This window comes from Elgaria multicarinata, chromosome 5 (genome assembly GCF_023053635.1).
Source record: "Elgaria multicarinata webbii isolate HBS135686 ecotype San Diego chromosome 5, rElgMul1.1.pri, whole genome shotgun sequence".
In the NCBI taxonomy this organism is placed as follows: domain Eukaryota; kingdom Metazoa; phylum Chordata; class Lepidosauria; order Squamata; family Anguidae; genus Elgaria; species Elgaria multicarinata.
This window is the reverse complement of record NC_086175.1, coordinates 121,822,887-121,839,048: the sequence shown is the minus strand read 5'-3', so window position 1 is coordinate 121,839,048 and position 16,162 is coordinate 121,822,887. Positions and strand designations below refer to the sequence as shown.

The window sequence follows — 16,162 nt, the reverse complement described above, 5'->3', positions numbered from 1 at the left end:
TCATGTTTTGTAAAGTAAGTAATTGACATCAAAAAGCTTACAGACTTTGAAACACACTTCGTGCTACAAAGACTGGGATTCTGAAGGATTACCAAACAGACAACTTATTGATGTCTGACAATCACAGATCAGATGAAGAAGAAGCCCATGAAATACACAGTACGTGCGTGAAAAATAGGCAAGCGCTAATGAAGTTTCAACACTGTGCTAAATAAAATGGTGGGGGAATGTGTGATGTACAAATTTTTAAGGAAATGTCAAGAAGCATGATCATTCAAATTAGAGTAAAAAACAGTATATTTTAGCAGCATTATTTTGAAAAAGCTCTAAAGACACCCAATTCTTTTATGTACAATTACTTAACCATGGTTAAGGCATATGCTGACACCAGCCATAAACATGGTTAAGGCTAACCAATGTTTGATCTTAACCAGGATTTGAAGCTGGTTTTAAAACTCTGGTCAACACTGAATCCTAGTCAGATTTAGCCTTTTTGAGCTGGAACAGAGAAGGCGCTGGTGAGAATCAGCCCATTATCCCAGGGGCCCAATTCCAATCCCTTAACCATGGTTAAGGGTTCAGGAATGTTTAGATATGCACCAACCGCAGGTCAGAGAGCTACAGAAAAGTGCCTAACTATTATTATTATTATTATTATTATTATTATTATTATTATTATTATTATTATTATTTATATAGCACCATCAATGTACATGGTGCTGTACAGATTATACACAGTAAATAGCAAGACCCTGCCGCATAGGCTTACAATCTAATAAAGTTGTAGTAAACAATAAGGAGGGAAAGAGAATGCAAACAGGCACAGGGAAGTGTAAACAGGCAGTACAAGCTTTGCCTTCCTACCCATGCAGTTTTTCATTCTGTAACTTGGAATGGATGTAGGCACTCAACCATTTCCACGAAATATACTGAAACAACTGGCATAAACAATCTCCTCTTTATTAAGCTGTAATGGAAGGAGCGGCCATGAGATATTTTAATCAGCTTCCTTTAATTAAACCAATTTTTAAAAACGAGGCCATTTATTTTCAGCTACTTTCCCTTATTTGTGATGATTGTCCAGATGGCAGCCAAATTGCTGCTCTCCTCTTCAGAAGGATCATAATACAGGATCACCATCGGACAAACTGACCTTTTTAATAGATGGCCGTGCAGTATCAGGCAGTTGGGATTAATTTGTGGGCACTAAACATTCTTTTGAGGCAGTGCCCACATTTCAGAATTATGCAGCCCCACAAGAGAAGCAACAATGTGTTCTGAAACAGTAATTAGACCAAGCACAGGATTCAGTTCTCAAAGAGAATCTCAAAGAGAATACTTGAAGGCAGGCTTTATTTTCAAATCAAGTAGTAAATTCTGGCTGCATCTAAATACATGGAATGTACCTCAACCTCATCAGAAATTTTCTGCTTGCACACTTAGCTTCAACAATCCCAGTCATTTGATGCTGCCCCTACTCCCATTATGCATGCCCCATCCATTTCCTCTACCTTTTTTTTCACTCCATCTACATGGCTAATACTATTTATTTTATTTATTTAAGGATTTTTATGCCGCCATTCAGCCAAAAAAGGCTCTCACGGCGGCTTACAAAAGTATTTCTTGACAGTCCCTGCCCACAGGCTTACAATCTAAAAGACATGACACAAAAGGAAAGGGGATTGGGAGGGAGGAGGGGGAGGGGGAAAAGGAAAGCAAATTCAGGCACTACAATCTTAGTTGCAAAATTGTAACTTACTAGCCTTTTCCAACATGATGCTTCCCAGATGTTTTAGACTACAATTCCTGGCATTCCTGACTATTGGCCATGCTATCTGGGCCTTATGGGAGTTGAAGTCTAAAACATCTGGAGGACATCAGATTTGGGGAGGCTGGCTTATTCTATCCAATACAATAACTAGGGAGAATAGCTAGGGAGAATGCAACCACTTTGAAAGGAGAAGGAGGAAAAGCTAGAATTTCACTAATCTTCTAGAATTCTTTGAGAATATCAACAAACATGTAGACCAGGGTGATGTTTACTTGGACTTCCAAAAGGCTTTTGATAAAGTCCCTCACAAAGACTCCTGAACAAACTTAGCAGTCATGGAATAAGAGGAGAGGTCCTCTTATGGATTAGTAACTGGTGAACAGAAAACAGAGAGTAGGAATAAATGGTAAATTCTCCCAATGGAGGGAAGTAAATAGTGGGGCTCCACAGGGATCAGTATTGGGACCAATTCTTTTCAACCTCTTCAAAAATGATCTGGAATTCGGAGTGAGAAGTAAAGTGGCCAAGTTTGCCGATGACACCAAATTATTTAAAATTGTTAAAACAAAAAGGGATTTTGAGGAGCTCCAAAGGGATTTCGCCAAGCTGGGAGAGTGAGCATCCAAACGGCAGATGCGGTTCAATGTAAGCAAGTGTAAGGTGACACACGTTGGGGCAAAAAAACGCAACTTCAAGTATAACCTGATGAGATTTGAGCTGATGGTGACCGAACAAGAAAGAGATCTTGGGGCTGTGGTGGACAGATAAAAATGTCCACCCAGTGTGCGGCCGCTGTAAAGAAGGCAAACTCCAGGTTAGGCATTATTAGAAAGGATATTCTAGAGCTGAAAAAAAGTGCAGGAAAGGGCAACTGAAATGCTCAAGGGGCTGGAGCAGCTTCCCTATGAGGGAAGGTTACAACAGCTGGGATTGTTTAGCTTGGAAAAAAGGGAGCTGAGGGGAGACATGATAGAGGTGTACAAAATTATGCATGGTGTGGAGAATGTGGACAGGGAGACATTTTTCTCCTCCCATAATACTAGAAGCTGGGGTCATCCCATGAAGCTGATTGGTGGGAGATTCAGGACAAATAAAAAGAAGTACTCTTCACACAGTGCATAGTTTTCATGACTATGTAATGATGGCTACCGATTTGGATGGTTTTAAAACAGGGTTAGAGAAGAAGGCTATCCATGGCTTCTAGCCCTGATGGTTGTGTGCTATCTCTAGTATTCGAGGCAGTAGGCCTATATGCACCAGTTGCTGGGGAACATGGGGGGGGAGGGTGCTGTTGCACCGTGTCCTGCTTTGTTGGTCCATGACCAACAGCCGGTTGAACATTGTGTGAACAGAGTGCTGGACTAGATGGTCCCTCTGTCTGATCCAGCATCAGGACACTTCTTATGTTGTTAGAATTGTGACATAGATACGAGGACAACCTAAATAAAAAACTAGGAAAAAACGTAAACATATAACAAAAAAGGGTTGCAATTGTCTGCACACTTAGGTGAGTATAAGTTCTCACTGAAATCAGTGGGACTCATGAATAAACACAGACAGAAATCAGACATGATAGCACTCTTCAAATACTTAAAAGGTTGTCACACAGAGGAGGGCCAGGATCTCTTCTCGATCCTCCCAGAGTGCAGGACACGGAATAACGGGCTCAAGTTATAGGAAGCCAGATTCTGGCTGGACATCAGGGAAAACTTCCTGACTGTTAGAGCAGTACAACAATGGAATCAGTTACCTAGGGAGGTTGTGGACTCTCCCACACTAGAGGCATTCAAGAGGCACCTGGACAGCCACCTGTCAAGTATGCTGTAGGGTGGATTCCTGCATTGAGCAGGGGGGTGGACTCGTTGGCCTTTTAGGCCCCTTCCAACTCTACTATACTATGATTGGGCTGCACAGTTGAAATCTTACACACGCATATGGAAATAAGTTGCATGGAAATAGATAGCACTTAACGACCCTGTTCAGACAACACACTAAGCCACGGTGGTTAAGCATTCTGAGCTAAACAATATGGCTTAGCTTGTTGAGTGAACTATGACTTAGTGTGTCATGTGAACCATTACTAACTACAGTGGCTACATAACCACGGTTTAAACACATTCACTGACCATTCACTGCAAAAGGGTTATCGGCCTAACCATGGCTTAGCATGTTGTTGGGACAGGCCCACTTTTGTGTAAACATGGATAGCTTCAGGTTCTAAATTGACTTCTCTTTCTCCCTTCCTCTGCTTGCCCATTCCTTATGTGATGGAGATTGTAGGTCCTTTGAGGATAGTTACCCAAACTGAATTCTTTGGACGGAGTGGCCAAGGCAAAATATCTCATATCTCATTCTTCTTATATTAGGTTATCAGGAGAGTTCCTGCTCTCCTTATAACCCAATGAAGCCCCATAGGAAAAAATACTCGTCAATTAACTTAGCGACATCAGCCATGTTATTGATACCTCCACCAACGTCCTGTTATGGCTAACATAGGCCTGATTTCAAAGTAATGGTAACCAAGTTGAATTTCTTTTAAAACCTTGGGTTACCATGAATGAGCGAGTGACTCGATCGCCCCCCACTTAAGTTTCTCCTGCCAGAAGAAGAAGCTAAACAAGCCAGGGATGCATTACATCTGAACTTACAACTTTGGCTGGTCTCTGCCCTGTCAAATCAGAGTTTGAACCCAGGAACAAACCCTGTTTTCCAACTCTGGGGAGAGACCAGCCAGAGTGCAGGGTTCAGACACAATGCTACTAGGCTAACAGGAAAAGGGCTTTCTCCGCTGTGGCACCCCGGTTGTGGAATGAGCTCCCCAGAGAGGTCCGCCTGGCGCCTACACTGTACTCTTTTCGTCGTCAGCTGGACCTTTTTATTCTCTCAGTATTTTAACACTTAATTTTAACTTACGTAAATTTAAATTTTGCTGTTAAATTTTACTGTTCTAACTCTGTATTTTAATCTTATATCAATTTTGCTGCGTGGTTTTATACTGGTTGTGCTTTTTATCTTGTATTTTGTATTTGTGTTGGTTGTTTTATTATGGTTTTAATTTTTGTGAACCGCCCAGAGAGCTTTGGCTATTGGGCGGTGTGGTGGGACCTGAAAAATGTAATAAATAAATAAATGCTAACCAAGCCAGAGATGGAGCATCCCTGGCTTGTCTAGCCATTTCCAAGGGAAGGAGGAGCCAATCAGGAGCAAACAACAGCTGGTTTACTGTTGAGTGCCAACCAGGTCAATAGCTCTGGTCTCTTCTCTTATTCCAGTAGGGATGCAGAAGACAGAATCAATATTCTGGTATTTCCCTTTTCCCTTTCAACAACCTTGACAGAAAAGCAGCAAGTTCTACAATCAGTTTTCTTGATACCAAACAAAAGCCTCACCGTGAAACAGTTAGGAGAATTAAACATAAAATATGCTGTTCAAACTCAAAGGCAATGAAGACACCACGCTGGCTTACATACAATGACCTTCGCAGCTTAATAAGCAGACTTTTCACTCCAGAAAATTATTACAATACTCCACACGGTGCATTGTCAACTCCCTATTGTGCGCTTCCTTTGTTCTAGCGGCTCACACATCTCATCCATCGTAACCACCCGTAGGGGAACAACTGGAAGTGTTGAAGGGAACGTATCTCGTACTAGCTGCTGCTGCTGCATAAATATGCCTTTTATTTTACATAGAGAATTTGCACACAAGCCCATAAATCAGCAGATATAGAGGCAAACAGTAGGAACACACATTTTTGTGTAACAGCAGCTGGATATTTAACTCTCCTCCCCTTGCTATACAATGAAAGTTAACCTTTCAGAGGCTTTGGGTGACAGGCAAATCTTTGGCTATAGATACCCTCTTAATTTAAAAGTTACTCGTTATCATCAACAGGCTATCTAATAGAAACAAAAGCACAGGGACCAGACCCCGCAACAAACTCAGATGCCAACTCTGTCCCAACTGCTCAGGCGACAAGATTATAAGACCTAATAACATTAACCACAACATCAGTGGTTCTTTCACATTTATTTATTTACAACATTTCTATACCGCCCAATAGCTGAAGCTCTCTGAGTGGCTCACATGCTCTTCGTCCAACATGTTCGGCATTCTAATACAACAAATATGTTGTCCAAGCAAAAGAATAAATTGACAAAAATCTCATATCAGAAAATCTCATAATTAGAAATCAGTGGGAAAACGTTTTAACCTCCCAGAACACTCTCTTGCCTATATCGAAGTGCCTAATCCTGAACAAAGGAATTTCAAAGCGAGACTCCCCTGTGAAACCATTGAACAACAACTAATTTAAAAAGTTCAGCTTTATCACTTGTGGCCTGAATTGAGATAACGAGTTTCGATCCAATTGCAGGAGTTGCAATGGCTACTAGCCCTAATGGCTATGTGCTACCTCCTGTATCCGAGGCATTAAGCCTATATGTACCAGTGCTGGGGAACTTGGGTGGGAGAGAGCTGTTGCACCGTGTCCTGCTTTGTTCATCCTTGGCCGACAGCTGTTTGGCCACTACATGAACAGAGTGCTGGACTAGACAGACTCTCGGTCTGATCCAGCATGGTGCTTCTTATGTTCTTAATTAATTTAGCAATGCCACATTGCTTGTGTTATCATCAACACTGGTTTCGGAATGCTCACCATGCTTGTTTTACCTACATTTAATCTTTAACAGAAATGTTACAGAATGTATTTTGTGCATTTGATTTCCATCTGATCTCACTATTTTCATTTTTCTCTACACACACACACACACACACACTTGCCGATTAAGGATAAAATTTCATGCACTGAAGTGTACTGTAGTCCACAAACAATGATGCTGTAATACAATTGTTAGTCTTTAAGTTGTAACAAGACTCTTTGTTGTTTTCCATGCAACCGTAATGGCTATCTCACTGGAAATGGCCACTTATGACATTAATTGCACATCAAAAATATACCAAGAAGATTTTCTATACCAAGAAGTACCATGAAAACATACAATAATTTTAGACATGCATGACAGTGCTATATAGGATTCACTTGCATTCTGAACTTACAATCTAAGATAGACATATTCTTTGTAGGCGTGGGTACAGGCTTATACGTTCTACTGCTATTCATCTGGCCTTGGCCAATGCTTCCTGTAGGAATAGTAAGACAGATATTCAGATGATTACATTCTCCATCACTCCACTGTGATATAACAGATAGTGTGCTGTAAGTAAACAAGGAAAACCTGGTTTCAAATCTCCACTCAGTTGTAACTTTAGGTCAGTCACTACGGGTGCAATGCAATTCAAAAACCATGGTTTGTTTTAAAAGTCTAAACCTAAGCCTACCTGGAAACCAGCAAATATCCGAAACTACAGTTTGAAGCTGGTGTGCAAACCACAGTTTGCGCTTACTGCTTTTTTCCTATGTCAATTCATAATTATTGGCAAAACATAGTTAGAACCACTGGTCTACAGGACTAAACTGAAGAAGCTGAAACCTGAACAGATGGGAAAGAAAACCAGACGAGCAGCTCAAAATGATGGTTTGCCTGTTATACATCTGGGCACTCAAATTAAGCTATGGTTAGCATGAACAATTTTGTGCTGACGCTGTTCAGACAGCACACTATGCCACGGTGGTAAGCACATTGAGCTATCTGATTGATTCATTCACTGACTGCATTTCTATACTGCATCCCCCACCCACCCACCCAAAACACTCTGAAAAAGCAAGCTCTCAGCAGCAGAAATTGCTTCCTTGGATCATGGAAGCCACAGCTGTTATTTTAAAGAGCCAAGAGCAGTGGCCAGTGTGAGGCTTCTTGCAATCAAGAGAGACAGAGGTATTTGTCATTGGGGCCAGGGAGTCAAATTTTCTCACACAGGGCTGGGGGCGGGGGGGAGAGAAAAACCAGGTCAGAGGAGCAACCATTCCCTTAACATACCTGCTCTTGTTTCCAAGATACAAAGCTGCACGTCTGAAACTGACTGCAGAAAGGAAATATTCCTAAGGAATACCTCCAATTCGTTAAGGGTGCTCTCCATGGTCAAAAGAAACTTCCACCTACAAGGACACTTGAAGATCAATAAACTGCCCCCTTTCTCTCACAACACATTGTGAACATCTAAAGTCCTCCTCTGGGTGCCTACTCCGAGGGAAGCTCGGAGGATGGCAAAAAGAGAGAAGGCCTTCTCTGTGGTGGCCCCCGCAACTGTGGAACAATCTCCCTGGCGAGGCCCGCCTGGCGCCGACATTATCTTTTCGGCACCAGGTCAAGAGTTCTCTCTTCTCCCAGGCATTCAGCAATATGAAATGAATCTGGGCCTGTTTTTTTATGCTCATAGTTTTTAAAGTTGTTATAGTGGTTTTAAATGTATGTGTATATTGTATGTTATTGTGGCTTTTAATTTTTGTATATTGTTTTTAAGCGTCTTAATATTATGTAAACCGCCCAGAGAGCTTTGTCTACAGAGTGCAATAAATAATAATAAATATATGAAATCAATATCAGCTTTTTAGCAGTTGTAGTAGAGTATACGTCTACTGGCCTCCTTTTCCTCGTCGAGACCCTCCTCTGGCTGTGGCGTTCTGCCCTCTTCCTCCTCTTGCCCGAACTCTGCCTCTCCCCCGGCTGGGTGCTGAAGAATCATCTGAATCATTATTAGCTCTCAGATCCATGAGGTCGTCATCACTAGAAGCATGATCAGGTCCCTGAGATCGGTGGGCTTTGGCGCGGTTTATAGCCTGAGAGAAATGAAACGGCCCATATTAAAGACACGGGAATTGTCTTTAGTCATGGAGCAGAAATTAAAGCTTCATCTGCATCTGGCAAGATACTGGTTGGAAGACAAAAAGTAAACCTCGGGTGAACGGAGTTATTACTGAAGAAACAGGATGTCATCAACGAATATGAAAGGGGAAGATTATTGAAATGAAAGCCAAAAACATTGTAATATTCATTTTAGAAATAACAGGAGCTATCACCCCAGGATGATCAGGGGTCTGGAAACAAAGCCCTATGAAGACAGACTGAAACAACTGGGCATGCTTAGCCTGGAGAAGAAAAGATTGAGGGGAGACATGATAGCACTCTTCAAATACTTAAAAGGTTGTCACACAGAGGAGGGCCAGGATCTCTTCTCGATCCTCCCAGAGTGCAGGACACGGAATAACGGGCTCCAGTTAAAGGAAGCCAGATTCCAGCTGGACATCAGGAAAACCTTCCTGACTGTTAGAGCAGTACGACAATGGAATCAGTTACCTAGGGAGGTTGTGGGCTCTCCTACACTAGAGGCATTCAAGAGGAAGCTGGACAACCATCTGTCAGGGATGCTTTAGGGTGGATTCCTGCATTGAGCAGGGGGTTGGACTCGATGGCCTTGTAGGCTCCTTCCAACTCTGCTATTCTATGATTCTATGATATGCATGATGAATTTCTCTTTCTAAAGAAATTTAAGACAATAAGGTGAAATACATTGGCTTGTCCAATTAATCTCATTTTCTTTCCGTTTTTGAGCATACGGAAATTACCTCACGAACTTCCTCGTCCTCCTCCATGGTATTCTTTTTTCTTGACTCTCTAAAACGTTGCACCTGCATCAAAGTGGTAAAAAATAACGATGTAGCTTAATTTTAAAACATGAATTCTCTGGGCCAATCTTTTTCGGTCTATTTCCTCCAGACCTTCCTCCTACCTGCTCTCCCTTCCTTCTGTCTCGTATTTTTTATTAGACTGAAGGATGTATGCGGCAGCAACCAGCCTTTCATTATTAAAAATGATTACTTGTTTTTGTATCCACACATGAAAAATCATTTGCCTTATTATTTAAAAATAAGTGAGACTGAAAAAATTGTTTTGGAAGAAGTGCTAGTTAAGCACATAGCCGATAGCTCAGGCATAAAGGGTGAATTATACTTTGATTAGTTCAATGTTGGCAGTTTCATATAGGTAGTCAGAATAATGAATACATTATATACTTAATAACCACCTGTAATAACTTAGACCACAATCAGCTAATTTTCAAGCAGTCCTCTTCAAGATAATGGTGTTGGTCTAGAGTAAATGGACCATGGATTACAACCAAAACAAAACACCCGGACTGAAGCAACACAGCTGGATATTACACGAAAGGAGAATAAAAACGATATGCAATAGTGTATTTTCTTTCTAATTGATCTGACATACATAAAGACATGCACATCATGATTATTTAAGATAACATCGGATATTTTGGACCATTAAGAAAATGTCCATTCAGATTATCATATCTAGCTTAGTAAGACAGGATATGCATCTGTATTGTGCACCAGCATGAAACCTATTTGCATGAGTGGGGAAACAAGCCAGGAAGCCACGGTTAACTATACCTTCCAAGTATATGCAAATGACGACCTATGGCTAATGGTTTCCAAACATTGCAGAGGCCACCAGTGAGGGAGGAAGCAGCAGCCAGGCACCTCTCCACCGTGCCTGGGTCCAGCTCCAGCTCAGAGCCCCCTCCCTCCTGCTACCAACTGTCTCTGCAGAGGCCACCAGTGAGGGAGGAAGCAGCAGCCAGGCACCTCTCCACTGTGCCTGGGTCCAGCTCCAGCTGAGAGCCCCCTCCCTCCTGCTGTCACCTGTAACTGCTGAACTTTGCAACTAAGATTATAGTGCCTGAATTTGCTTTCCTTTCCCCCCTCCTCCTCCTCCCTCCCAATCCCCTTTCCTTTTGTGTCATGTCTTTTAGATTGTAAGCCTGTGGGCAGGGACTGTCAAGAAATACTTTTGTGAACCACTGTGAGAGCCTTTTTTGGCTGAATGGCGGCATAAAAATCCTTAAATAAATAAAATAAATAAAACAAGCTATGATTCAGAACTATGGCTTCTGAATCCTGGCTTGGTAGGAAGCCATTAACCAAAGTTTCCTGGCTCAGCCATAAAAGAAAACTATGGTTAACTGCAGCTTCCTGGCTTGTTTTCCAGCCAACACAAAGGGGCTTTGTGTGAATGCATGAAGTTCATGCATGCTCTGTCTTATTAAGCCAAGATTTGACCATCTGAACCAGGCCAAAGTCATCCTAAAGAAAAGTGGATGGAGGTGTTATATTGCCAGGTAACATTTGTGAAGTTCACTCCCTTTCTCTCTCTCCTAAGTGTTTACCCACTGACATTTCAAGGACAAGTGACTCAGTACAAACCTCCTCATCAATTTTGGCCTCCTCTGCATCGATATGCCGCTCCTTCAGAAACCGCTGTGTCTTTTCTAGCTGGAATTTTACCAACTCTTCAATAGCATCTTTCTCCTCTTTGTCCACAAACTCTTGCACTGCTTCTCCCATTCCCCTTTCAGTCAGGAGGGAAAGCTGCACTTTCTTGGGAGAGACAATGACAAGAGTATGGTATTAAAGACCCTCATATTTATTTAAAACAGGTGGCCTTAGTAGTGGCACTACTTAACTAAGGGAAAATACTAATAAGAAGAGCACAAACACAGAGATACTTAAAACTAAGATGCCATTTTTTATTGGGGGTGGGTGGGGGGCTTTGCAATTCTTGCCTACAAAAGCACATGCTATAAAAAGGTTTGCATTGGTTTAGATGTAATACAAAATCCATAGTTAGTGCAAACTCTAGTTTAGACTCCAAACAATTATTGTGTTCCAGATGGTTGCCAGACACCCAAATATTCTGCTGTTTATGACGTGGAAAGGAAGGCTTCGTTCCTGCTTGGGAAAGCACAGGAGAAGTCTGCAATCCTGAAAATAGCTTATTTATTTATTACATATTTATACTGCCCAACAGCCTAGGCTCTTTGGGCAGTTTACAACTAAAATTATGAGATCCAATTTAAAACTTTAAAAACACATAAAACCAGAATTCGTTACAGTCCAGGGAAGGCTTGTTTAAAGAGGTACATTTTTAGGAGGCGTTGAAAGATATTGCATTTTCCGCCTCCCAAACTGCACGAAGGAGGGTTTTCCAGAGGATGGGTGCCACTACAGAGAAGGCCCCGCGGTCGAGGTTCTTCATGACGACATTCTCTTCATATCGGAATGACGAGCAGGGCCTCCTCTGAAGATCGTAAATGTCGCCAGGATGTGTATAAAGGAGCTGCCTCTCTTTGCTCACAAGCTCAGCCACCAGCCTCCTTCCATTCCTCACATTCATCTGCCTCCTCCTTTCCCCCCACTACTAAGGCTTCTTTTTCTTATCCTCCCTGCTGCTAGTCAATCACACTAAACCATGCTTTTAATGTGTCTGCCTTAATAAGTAGACTCGGCCTTAATAATTAGAACTGTTCGTTTATATGAATAAATTAAACCCTATAAAATGCCTACTGCCTTAATCTGATCTTTTGAATGTATGTTTTAATTCCTCTCAAGAAATTACATCTGGGTCAAGCAGCTGTGTCTTTAACCACCAAATCCCTTTAACCCCTTAAGGTGCTAAGCTTTGGGAGTCCTCAGTTCTCAATGTTAAAAGATGCCCTTAAGTGTCAAGGTTGCATGTCTGAAAGTGCACACTGAGGCATACAAAAGGACACTTGATAACAGGATGTACAGGCCAACTATAGTTTATGCAGTTTTACTCTTCTCCCACCTCCCTCAAGAATTTCCAAATGCTATCAAAAACAGCACCCTCATATCACTGTTGGATAGTTTCATTGCAATGCCAAATGACAGTTTGCCCAAACAATGATTTGCAAATCAGTTTCAAATCATGGTTTGGTGGCCAAATGGTATTAGTTCAGGCAGCACAATAACTCATTGCTTGGTGTTATACAAAACCATCTCCTTGTTATCCTGGGTGCAAGATTTTTGCTGAAACAGATTAACACTACTATTCTTCTGATTACTGCTTTCCCTAGAAACAAATCAAAAGAAATCCACCAACCCCTGTAATTTCAATCCTCCAGGAATGAAGAACCAGTGGATATATGACTTTGAGGAACAGAATGTAACTGCAGTTGAGTTAGTAATTGGACCTAAAATACAACCTGAGATATCAAGAACAAAATGACACCTTAAATCCTGAAAAAGTTTACCTTCTCTGCTGTTTGGAAGTATTTTTTCACAAGATCCTCTACCCTTAAAGTTGTTCCCTCAGATGCAGGCTTGCGGACCAGCTTTCCAAAGTTAATCTCGTCTTCTAAAAAATTAGAAAGAAAACATTTTAAGAAAACATTTTTGCCCACAAATGACTATTACAATAAGACAAAATGCAGATCTGAATTCTTACAGTTCAGGCTCTATGTGTGTGGGTGTCTGCAAGTGTGCCAGGAACTAGCACAAGAAATAATTTGTTACGCTTTTAAAATATTACAAAATACTTCTTTTACATACACACACACAAAACTCTGACCTATTACCTATAGATCAGTTATAAAAGGATTTCATTTAAAGCTTCCACAACCTTAAACAAGGAGAAACATTTATTACAAATATTTCTGGCTTAAATTCCACTCAAATTAGCTGAAACAAATGAAGAAAATAGAAGTTTGTTAACTTTTATGGATGAAAGTAAGACAAGTTTTCAAGCAATTACATATTTTCATTTCAGAAACACGGAGAGCAAGGTTAGTTAAAAAGAGTTATTAGTTTATATGATTCCTATTGTGAAACTACTACATTCATCTACCCCTTAGATATTCACATACACAACCTTGCATAATATGGAGATCTTTCCTTAATTGCCTAAACCTTTTACAGTATCAAATAGTCTTCAGCTATATAGAGAACACAGATCAATGTGACCTCAAAGCTGAAGAATTTAATTTTCAGCTGGCATTTTTTTAAAGCCGTAGAAGCTGCTCAAAGAAGCAAAGATTTACACGTTAATGAGTTCTGACCTTTTAAAAACAAAAATATTTTGAGAAAAGCCATCCATAGCAACTTTAATTATGTTCTTGAACTACCATTCTTTTGGGAACAAGCCTCTTGGGTAAATTAAATTTCAGATTGTCAGGAGTATTTTAATAATCACGATGTGTTCTTGTGCATACTACATATTCATTAGTGTCCATGAAACATTTAATATAGAACATTTGCCAACAGTTATTAATCTACTCTTAAAAAATCTAGGCATACTTCTTAGTTTCATTTAAGAAGTGGCCATAATGAGACACGAGCATTTAATGGGAAAGATTTTGACTGATACATGCAGGACATGCATCAACTGCATGTGGTTTAAACCAATTATTGTTTTATAAGACTTTAAAAGGCAGATAATGGCATCTTTTCATGTTGCGCCTTAGTCAAACTACCCTTAAAATCAGCCTTCCTCAACCTGGGGCGCTCCAGATGTGTTGGACTACAATTCCCAGAATGCCCCAGCCAGCTCTGCTGGCTGGGGCATTCTGGGAGATGCAGTCCAACACATCTGGAGCGCCCCAGGTTGAGGAAGGCTGCTTAAAATGAAAGGCATGTAACAAGTTGTTTTCTGAAAATGGTTAGGGCCTCACAAGCCTGTTAAATAAAATAATTTCGTATTATTTAGTATAATAATTTTGCCTATGAGGCAACTTAATACAGCAGCATTTCTGATCAACCAGACTTAAAAAAAAACTTTGCATCTCTGAAGTGTGTGAGTGTGTACACATGAGAGGGAGAGCAAGAATGAATACAAAAAGAAGTGCAGCTTTCTCTATGCACCCAATGATGCAAGTTAATGGCAGGGAATGCTAGTGAGTGTTAACCGCACACAACTATTCCTAACTCCACCATCTATTTAAAGATTGATCCACCAGCTGAATGACACCCTACCAACTTCCCAGGGCTGATCCCAAGTCAGGAAGCACTGCTGACACCGCCTGTGCAAAGCTTTCCAAGGAGAATCCCATTACAGCCAGTGGGGTTAAAGTTCATGCAGTGCGATCTACTCCTCCTTCCCCACTAAGGACAGTAGCTGTCACGTTCTCTCCACTCCAGATTCTAATGCTGTTTCATCAACTGAAGGCAGGTAAAGAATGAAGATGTGCAAAAGAGTAATGTAGAAGGCATGCTCCTGTACTCTTGCACAGTGTTCCCTGTGGACTTGCTGCTAGAGGCATGAACTGGCCACGCCCTTGTTGCATTGACTGTTTCATCAGTATTATGTCAGCTCTTTCAGAGCTCTTGCAATCCTGCAGTACCTCCACACCCATCTTTTGAGATCTATGTTGTCTACCATAATCCTAGATAATTTGCCACAAAAGACAAGGAAATCTAGATACTTAAAATGATAGAGTTAAATAGAATTTAGAGACCCTAAAGGTTTTCAGAGTTTCCTCTATTAAGTGCCAAAACACAATAAAAAAACACACTTTTTCTATCAAAGTTTATTGTGTCTTAGCGAATTGCCATTATACACAAACACAGGGAGGAAAACAATACAATTTAGAAATCTACTAATAGACCATTAAGAGTTGAATAATTTCCCATACAGCCTTTAAACTTATGGCACGTATTTGTAGAGCGTGGACAAGAAATTTAGATGTTCTAAAAGATACATACTTCTCAACATCAGACAATAGGAAACAAACCTTAACAAGGGGTGGGCTTTCCTTTCAACGATCATAACAGTGGATGGATATATTTGGTTCTAAGTTCTTTATAAATAGAGCATTCTAGCAGTCCGTGAATAGTATCTTTTCTATCACCTACTTCTCACCCAGGGGTGCAGAAGCTCAGGCCCAGAGTCACAATCTAGCCCTCCAACGTTCTCCAGAAGGTAAATTCTCTGAAATGGAATTCAGCCCTCAGGCAGAATTAAGAGGCTCAACACTCCTGTTCTATTTATTCCCTGTTCTTGAAGTCCCATTTTTTGAGATCCCACTGCCTGAATGTACAGCTCTTAATATGCAACTTATGAAGATGGCAGTACTTAAGGGCATCCCCTGAAACCACTGCTTAGGAACATGAGTCTCTAAAGACAAGTAAACATTATGCTCCAAAGACGTTCTCTACAAATAACACCAAAAGCCTTTATCTAATGTTATTTTCCCTATGAACAATTCATGTTATTAACAATTCTCTGAAGAATCTACTCAGGTAAACATTGTGTTCACTATTATTATTTTTACCATTTTTCTCTTTTTGCTCTCGATGCCTGAAAAAATGTATGATATCTTTTGGATTAGCTATCCTATCCATGTACTTTTGGCTGAAACGAACAGCGCTGAATGGTTCGAAGCCTCCACTGTAATCTACCTTCAAAGAAAATAAAACAAAAGATGTTAAGATCTGCAACTAGGCATCTAATTTCTCCCCCAAAATCCATCAGTTTAATATAATGCAATTCTTAATATCTAAGTAGCCTGGTGTCAATATTACACCATACAGGACTCTGATTCTTAATAACTGATCAGGCTCTTATGTCTGGCACATCAGGAAACGTTTTCGACATCCACATTGATAACTGTACTTCTTCTGCTTTT

At 40.7% G+C, this 16,162-nt stretch overlaps 1 protein-coding gene across 2 annotated transcripts in view; it reads right to left on the bottom strand.

Annotated features, from left to right (window-relative positions):
• Positions 1-16,162, bottom strand: part of MRE11 (MRE11 homolog, double strand break repair nuclease) — a 39,905-nt gene that overhangs the window by 9,557 nt on the left and 14,186 nt on the right. For both annotated transcript variants that reach the window (XM_063127133.1, XM_063127134.1), the window contains exons 11-16: positions 15,809-15,935; positions 12,794-12,897; positions 10,947-11,120; positions 9,297-9,359; positions 8,311-8,510; positions 6,830-6,909 (exon numbers count right to left, since the gene is read on the bottom strand). In XM_063127133.1, the coding sequence (XP_062983203.1) occupies positions 6,830-6,909; positions 8,311-8,510; positions 9,297-9,359; positions 10,947-11,120; positions 12,794-12,897; positions 15,809-15,935 (748 nt within the window). The remainder of the gene's footprint in view (positions 1-6,829; positions 6,910-8,310; positions 8,511-9,296; positions 9,360-10,946; positions 11,121-12,793; positions 12,898-15,808; positions 15,936-16,162) is intronic.